Source organism: Rattus norvegicus, chromosome 8, assembly GCF_021556685.1.
Source record: "Rattus norvegicus strain SHRSP/BbbUtx chromosome 8, alternate assembly SHRSP_T2T, whole genome shotgun sequence".
Lineage (NCBI taxonomy): Eukaryota > Metazoa > Chordata > Mammalia > Rodentia > Muridae > Rattus > Rattus norvegicus.
The window spans coordinates 118,582,102-118,590,269 of NC_141541.1; the positions used below are offsets into that span (position 1 = coordinate 118,582,102).

At 53.4% G+C, this 8,168-nt stretch overlaps 1 protein-coding gene across 2 annotated transcripts; it reads left to right on the forward strand.

Moving 5' to 3' along the window:
- Positions 1-1,031: 1,031 nt before the first annotated feature.
- Prss50 (serine protease 50) lies at positions 1,032-7,315 on the forward strand. Of its 2 annotated transcripts, NM_001447029.1 has the most exon segments (6): positions 1,067-1,235; positions 1,314-1,544; positions 4,144-4,306; positions 5,141-5,424; positions 6,462-6,628; positions 6,970-7,315. In NM_001447029.1, coding segments are annotated over 6 exon segments (1,227 nt in total). In that variant the 5' UTR covers positions 1,067-1,090; the 3' UTR covers positions 7,207-7,315.
- The last annotated feature ends 853 nt before the right edge of the window (positions 7,316-8,168 follow it).

Genomic DNA, 8,168 nt, shown 5'->3' on the forward strand with positions numbered 1-8,168 from the left:
TATAAAAACCATCTTCTTTCTAGCAGCCTTCCCAAGGTCAGATGAGAGACTTGACTCTACCAGCTGTGTTCTGATGCCTTCCTGTCTCTGCCAACCCCTGACTTTCACCTGAGGGGTCTCCAGATCCCAGCCAGTTCCTCCTCTGTCTCTGGCAGGAGTGGGTGATGTAGGTCCCTGCTTGGAGATCGAAAAGTGACTGCGTCCTGGGCTCTTGGTGTGATTCAGTGACCTCTGTTAATGACCTTAGGTCTGTTGGCTAAGAGCAACAGTTTCCCTTCCCCCCCCCCGTGGAGGTGCAGAAATGTGGCAGCTCTGTTTGCTTTTTTCCAGGATAGGAGCACTAAATTGTCTGCTAAGGTGTTTCTCCCAAGAACCTAGGCCTTGATAAGAAGTGAGAATGTCACTTTTTCTATCTGGCTAAAAATTTCCCGTATCCTTGCACCAAGGCTTCATTACTGCATTACTTTTTAAATGTAGGACCTATGTTGCTGAACCATTCTCATGTTCCTCAGAAGCCCAAACACAGTGACCTTCAGCTCTCACTGTTAACCAATGGATACCATAGCTTCTCCCTTATGGCTCTCTGGTCTTAGTAAGTAGATCTAGAGAGCACAGTGCTTCAAATGTTGCACCCTTTCAAAATCGTCATTAAAGCCAAGCTCGGTGGCCCATACTTAGGAGACCAAGACAGAATTGCTGTGAGTTCGAGACCAGCCTGGGTGACATAGTGAGACCCTAATGAGCACACTACTTTGCTTCATCAGTGCCCTGGGACGATGGCCTGAGCTGTTAGTATTCAAGGAGGACGGTATGGATGCTGGCAGAGCGGAGTAGGGGTACTGAGACGTCGGGGTTGGCCTTCCTCTCGCTGCTGTGGCTGCTGGTGGAGATAGCACAGAAGCTTAGAAATTAGCTGAGGTGAGGCAAAGGGCCCACCAGTCTGAGGAAAGACACAAGCCAGACACTCCTTTCGCGCCTTTGGCGGGAGCGTACCAGCGCATGCCATCCAGGGGGCGCCACGCAGGCTGGGCACCAGAGCGCCATGAGGCGCCCGATGGAGGGCGCCATTGTGGAGGAACCTAGCGGCGCAATGGAGCCCTGGTGCGGGGCCGGGGTCCGTGGGCAGGGCCCTCAGGGTCCCGGTGTGCCTGGGGCCTCCCGCACCCGCACCCGCGCCCGAGCCCTTCTCCTTCTGTTGCTGCTGCTGCTGCTGCTCCTGCCTCGGCGGCCAGCAGGTGAGCCCGTCCGCCCCCAGCGCCCTCCCTAGTACGCCCACCCGTGGCCGCCTCTGACCCGCTCGTGACCTTCCACAGGCTGCTTGGCCGCAGGAGAATCCCCGGCGACGCTGTCCACCGCAGTCCCGACCGGCCCCAGAGCCTCCTGTGCCTCCAGTGGCATCTGTCCCTCAGGCAGGCTTCGCCTTCCTCGGCAGGACCAGACTTCAGACACTTCACAGACCACGACTCCACCGAAAGGGATGGGGGCCCTGAGCACTGTGGGGATTACTGAGTCCGTTTCTAAGACAAAACCGGGCAACCTCCCCTGTAAGTACTGAGCAGGAGAGGTCAGAGAGTTCTTAGATTTTTTTGGTCTCCGAGGTCAAAGGGTCGAGGGACCAAGTACCCAGAGGACGAGGAGGAGTCGGGAACGTCCCTGTACTAGTGTTTATTGAGCTCTGAAGAAGGTTGGGCCAGGCCTTGGGCCTGCTTTTGCTTGCAGGCCTTGCATCGTGGTGAGGTAAATAGGAGGCAGGCTGAGGACCATCAAAACTAGTGCTGGGAATGCAGAGGTGGTGTCCCCGTACCCAGAGCTGGCCGCTGGCAGCTACGGGCCGTCCTTTGACCTGGCCTGCCCCTTGTCTCAGGTTCCCATCCCAGAGTCCACAGCATAACTTCTTGTGGGGTTTCAGAGCCCACCTGGTGTTTTAATGTCCTTGCTGTTGGTGTGATAAAGCCACTCGGGGGTGGGGACTTTTATTTATTTGGCTTACGTTCCCAGGTCCCAGTCCATCAGGGAGGGCAACCAGGGCAAGAACCCAAGGTAGAAACCATGGAGGAAGGCTGCTCGATGGCACTCTCACTCTCACAGGATCATGCTTAGCTAGTTTTCTTACATAGCCCGTCCCCTCCTGGAGATGGTGCCACACCACCGAGGGCTGTGCCATCCAGCATCAACTGATAATCAAGACAGCCTTCACCCCTTACCCCTCACCCCACAGCCAATCTCATTTAGACAATTTATCAATGTAGGCTTTTCTTTCAGACCTCTCTGTGCTGTGTCCAGGTGGCAATTAAACCTCACCAGTGTACCAGGATACTTTCTTGTAAACAATGGTCTGTGGTTAAGACCCACATAAGAGACTGTTGTTATCCTAGGATTCGATGCAGTCACTTTAATTGACTCAAAAAGTCTAGCAGGAGACATCATGGTACCGTGCGTGGTGCGTGCTGATAGTCCCTTAGCCGAGTATCATTTTAAAATGCTGTGGTGGGCTGGGGAGCTAATCACTCAGTGGGTAAGAGAGCTCTTACCGTGCAAACAGGAAGACCTGAGTTAAAACCCCAGGACCTATGTAAAAAGCTGAATGGGTGTGTGTTCTCATGCTCCAGTAACCCCAGCACTTTAGGGGTAGGGAGAGAAGAATGGGGAGCAGAGACAGGAGATTGCTGGGACCTCAGCACCCTACTGAGGAAGCTGCCAATCTATCTTAGGGTTCAGTGAGAGAAGTGTATCAAGAGAGTAACAGAGTAACAGGGACTCTGCAAATCCTCCTCTGGCCTCCACACACACACAGGAACTCTGGCCTCCACACGCGCACAGGAGTGTGTGTCTGCCCATCCACACGGGAATGGTAAAATATAACACATAAATAACACCAGGCCCTGAATCCCATCCCAGCACTACAAATGAACACATAATACATATATACATATATATATACATATATATACATATATACACACATATATATATACATATATATGTGTGTATATATATATTACATATATATATATATACTAGCCGTGGCCCATTGACTTGGTTGCACAATGCACTGATTTGGTTAAGACATACTTAAGTGGGAATAACTGGGAAGCTAGATAGGGTTAACTTCAATTTCCTTTATTTTTATGTGTATAGTACATTGCCTGCATGCACGTGTCTGCCCTACCTATGTGCCTGGCACCTATGGAAGCCAGAAGGGGGCACCATATCTCCAAATCGGAGTTATGGATGGTTGGGAGCCTCCACGTGTATGCTGGGAACAGCTCCTCTTATGCTTAGGGAAAAGCAGCTACTGTTTCTTTTATTTATTTATTTTTTCCCACAAAACAGGGTTTCTCAGTGTAGCCATGCCTATCCTGGAACTCACTCTGTAGACCAGGCTGGCTTCAAACTCAGAGATCTACCTGCCTCTGCCTCCCAAGTTCTGGGCTGAAAGGTGGTCTCTGATACCCCCCACCCCGCGGAGCCAGTGCTCTTAATAACCCAACCATCTCTCTGGCCCCCTTCTTGAGTTTTCACAACTTTTCTCATAGTGCCCTTTAGCAGTTGGCACTCCCCTCCGCAGGAGGGTACGTCATGACCTAGAGTTCTCACCAGCATTTGATGTCACAAATACCCAGCTTTTGACAGACGGGTGTGTGAATCTGCTTATGCTGGCTATCCCGAGTCAGTCCCCAAGAGGCCGGGCGAGCTTCCGTGGCTTTTGTTACATTTCCTCTTCGGGGTGTGCCTGCTCCCTCATGCAGCCCGCTTTACTGTTGGGTCATCTGTCTCCGTGAATCACAAGAGGGGATTCCCAGAGAAGGGGCCAGGATCCACCCTGGGTCAACTAAAAGGAGCAAGGAGCAGTCTGCAAACAGGCAGAAGTACAGATGCATTTGTGATGGTCTGGCTGAAGCTTGCTATTAGAGTGCTCTGGAGCCCACACTGTAGGAACAAGGAAATAGCATCTGGATGGTGCTGGGGCTTTTCTGGAGCTGCAGAAGTTCATCCGTGTGTGGGCTCTGTGATATAGCGAAACGTAGAAAAGGTTGGATAGCTACAGGGGAAAGGCTGGAGAGGCTGAGGGAAATGCGGACAGAGCCACGAGATGTGGCAGGGTGAACTTGTCCTTCTTCAAACTCTTTTCTTTCTCTTCAGTGTGCGGCTCCTCCCAGGAGCCAGACCCTACTCTCAGGGACCCAGAAGCCATGACCCGGCGGTGGCCATGGATGGTCAGCGTGCAGACTAATGGCTCACATGTCTGTGCCGGCATCCTTATTGCCTCCCAGTGGGTGTTGGCTGTGGCCCACTGCTTGAGCCAGTGAGTTGGGGCCCAGGTGGGTGGGTGGAAAGACATTTGGAATGCCAGACTCTTAGTCACTCTCCCAGGTGACCCATCAAGTAGCAATCGTGTCCTGTGTGGAGCCTACAGAGCCAGGCCCAGCCTCACCCTCACCCTGAGCAAGGCAGGGTTGGGTCTCACAGATTCTTTCCTGGGGCTTGGCCTTTGGCCTGTACCTGCCCTTTGCCCTTTGACCTCCCCTTCAGTCCTGTGCTGTAGGTGAGGCTCAGAGGCTCAGAAGGCCCTAGGTCTTTCATTCCAATTACCCTCTCTTCTCTTCTGAGAGAGGCCCTGACTTAGAACCTCTCAGGTGGACTAGAGATGGGAAGACAGGCATACTTTGTGTAGAGACCAAGGGGTGGGTGTGCCAATGTTCTGGGGCCTGCAAGTTCCTGAGAGCAGCATCTATCTGTGTTTCCCATGAGGACTGACCAGTGAGAGCATGTTCCCATAGAAGGCGGCTTAAGATTCAGGCCATGGTCACTACACAGGGACTCCGTTACCCATCAAGGTGAAACGTAGGAGAAAAACTCAGGTTCTGACTTGAGGAAACAGAGACCATATCACAAGACCACTTCCTACATGCACATCTCTGAGCAGGCCATGGCATTTCTCTGAATCTCCATTTTTCCCCTCCACACACAAGGGGACCACCCGTTGTGTGCAGGACTCTGTCATGAGGAACAGGCTCTGGGAGGAGGGGAGTTTGAAGCAGGAGGTGGCCTGCCTGGATTTGCTTACAGGGCCACAGTGGTATGAAGGGCAGGATTGGAGCATGAGGTGATGGAATACGCCCCTATCCCATTCCCATAGGAACCGTGTTAACTATACCGTGAGGGTGGGGAGCCCATGGATTAACCAGACCACAGAAACCAGTTCAGATGTGCCAGTAAACCAGGTCATCATAAACAGCGGCTACCAATCCAAGCGGTACTGGTCTTGGGTTGGCCGGATCCATGACATTGGTCTCCTCAAGCTCAAATGGGGGCTCAAGTACAGCAAATACGTGTGGCCTGTCTGCCTGCCTGGCCTGGAGTATGTGGTGGAGGACGGCTCTCTCTGCACTGTGACAGGCTGGGGATACCCCAAGGCTAACGGTGAGTCAGAGCCCCACCCCCCATCGTTAGGGTGCATGGTGGGGAGAGCCGACTTGGGGGTGGCTGGGGTGCGCCTTGGATGAACCTTTCTGGATCATCATTTTTAAGGGGCTGACTGACCCAGGAACTTTCTTCTTCTCATCTCTCAAGTCTCCTCCTCCTCGAGGGTCTTGTCAGAGAACATACTAGGGTCAAGTTAGGCCTCTGGGAACCATTGAAGTCTCAGGATCACGAAAGCTTATGTAAACAAAACTTTCTTGAGAGCAGGGAGGTCTCCGAACGATAGCTTGTCACCTACACACGACCGCAGGACATTGGCAGGTAGAGAGTACAAGAGGGCGGGTTCTCCTGTCCGCAAGACGTTGCCAGAATGGATGCGGGTTATGTTTGGAAAGCCAAGAGTCTCAAAAGGTCCCAGATCCCTCGTCATTCCAGTGCCCCGCCCCCATCCCTTGTCATTCCACTATAGGAGCAAGGCTCTCAAGACAGGCACATCCTCTCATGGCCAGTCAAGGGATCATTTTTTTTCTGATGGGTGCTGGGAATATCTCTTCCCTTTAGGAAGCCACTAATGCACAAGAGACACACCCTTCTCTGTGTCCTTAGGATCCGATTTCCTCCTCTAAACCGCCATTCTGTGGCCTATCTGGGAGTGATCAGAAGTTTCCTGTCTCCAGGAGCTCAGGCACATTTTGGGTGGAATGGAAGAGTGCTGATGTAGGGGTGGGATGGGGTGGGGGTTAGGGTAGAGTTGTGGGGTGGGCCTGGAGAAACTGTGAGAAAGAGGCCCCAGGAATGGCTTTAAAAAGAAAGACTTAGGCCTGAGAGTGCTGGCTGCACTTGGAAGAGGACTAGCAGAGCCAAGAGGTCAATAGGTGTGGACTATGTTACAGCACCTCCATGGGGACAACCTTGGGGCCTGCTGGCCAGAGGGGAAAATAGCCCAGATATGGAGACCTCTCTGCTATGCAAAAGAGACAGAGACGGTGGCTGTGGACTAGCCAATGGCTAAACCTGACTGGGGACATGTCCCACAGGCCTATGGCCCCAGTTCCAAACCCTCCAGGAGAAGGAAGTCTCTATCCTGAACAGCAGGGAGTGTGAGCATTACTACCACAAGTTCTCCAGGATCCACTCTCTGGTTCGGATCATCAGCCCTCAGATGATCTGTGCCTTGGACAACGACAGGGAAAAGTTCTGCTATGTGAGGACCACTGTCCCTTGCTCACTTATCCCAAGGGGTGGAGGGGTGCAGGAGGCAGAGCCGAGAGCGACAGAGAGGGGAGAGAGGGAGAGAGGGTGAGAAAGTAAGCAGGGGTAGGGGTGGGAGAGGATGGAGGTGAGGACGGGGATGAGACTGGGAGGGAATTGGGTGTGGATTGAGGACGGAGTGTCCTATGGGGAGGAAGTATCAGTTCGTTCATTCTGGGGGGGTATGGAGATAACCTGGTGGGAACATCCTGGGTGGGGTCCCTGAGTCGGGTCACGGCCCCCTCAGACGTGGCTTCACCTCCCTGACCTTTTTAACTTCTTCCCTCCTTACAGGAGAGGTCTGGTGAGCCCCTGGTCTGCTCTTCAGACGGCATGTGGTACCTGGTAGGAGTGATGAGCTGGGGCCCGGGCTGCAAGAAGAGTGAGGCCCCGCCCATCTTTCTCCAGGTCTCTCACTACCAGCTGTGGATCTGGGACCGCCTTAGTGGGGAGCCCCTGGCCCTTCCGGCGCCATCCAGGACCTTGCTTCTGGGTTTCCTTCTGCTCCTCATCCTTCTGGGCACTCTGTGACACTGCCATGTCTCTCTCCTTCCTTCCCCTCCTCCTGAGTGCTGCTTGTGGGTGAGGCGCTCAGCCAGCAGGGACTGGCAGAGATTAAACACTTCTTTTTTCCCATGTCTCCTCCTGTCTGAGCCTGCTCTAGTGGGAAGTGGGAACACACAATGTGATGTGTGCTTATAACCCCTGAAGGAGCCTCTAAAGTTTTGGGGTGGCTCCCGTGGAAAGCAGAGGGGTGTATGAAGGGGCGGCGGGAAGGTTAGGATGGGCTATCCAGGCTAAAGCTGGGGCTGTCAGACCTCTCTCCCAGACCCCTAGATGGAGAGCTGCATGCTCCTTCTGTGAGACTTGAGTGTGAATTGGACTCTCCCTGGTCTTGACTGCCTTCTGGCCAGGACCCGGAACCCTGAAGAATATTGTTCCCATAACTCCATAGAGTACTATGACCCTCTAGTCCTGCTTCCAGCCTGGAGAGATACAGGTACACAAAGGACCCAGCAGAACTGACACACTTCGCACAGGCTGCAGCTGCTGATGCTCTGAATGACCTCGAGTGGCCTCAGCCCCTCTGGGTTTCCACTGCCTTGCATACAGAGCGGTTTTGGTATGTCTTGAGAGAAGCCCATGGACGGGACCCTGAAGGTCAGCCAGCTGCGTATGCCTAGTCAGGGTCCTCTGTGTCCATGATAGGGCCTTCTGTGATCCCTCCGCCCCCTCAATATTCCTTGCCCAAGCCATCCTGGCATGCCTCTCCTTGTAGGACGATGAGGGATGATTCCCGTGAATCCCAGCACCAGGTTCAAACTGTCAGAGGCCTGTTGGGCATGGGGTAGAGTGGAGGAGAGTTCCGCTTAGCTCCTCAGTTTCTCTCCCTGTCCACTTGGTGAGGTGGGGTGGCTATAACTGCTCCTCACCCACTGGGCTTTCCCCCCACTTAGTCTGGGACAGGGGTCAGACAAAGAGAGAATGTCAGG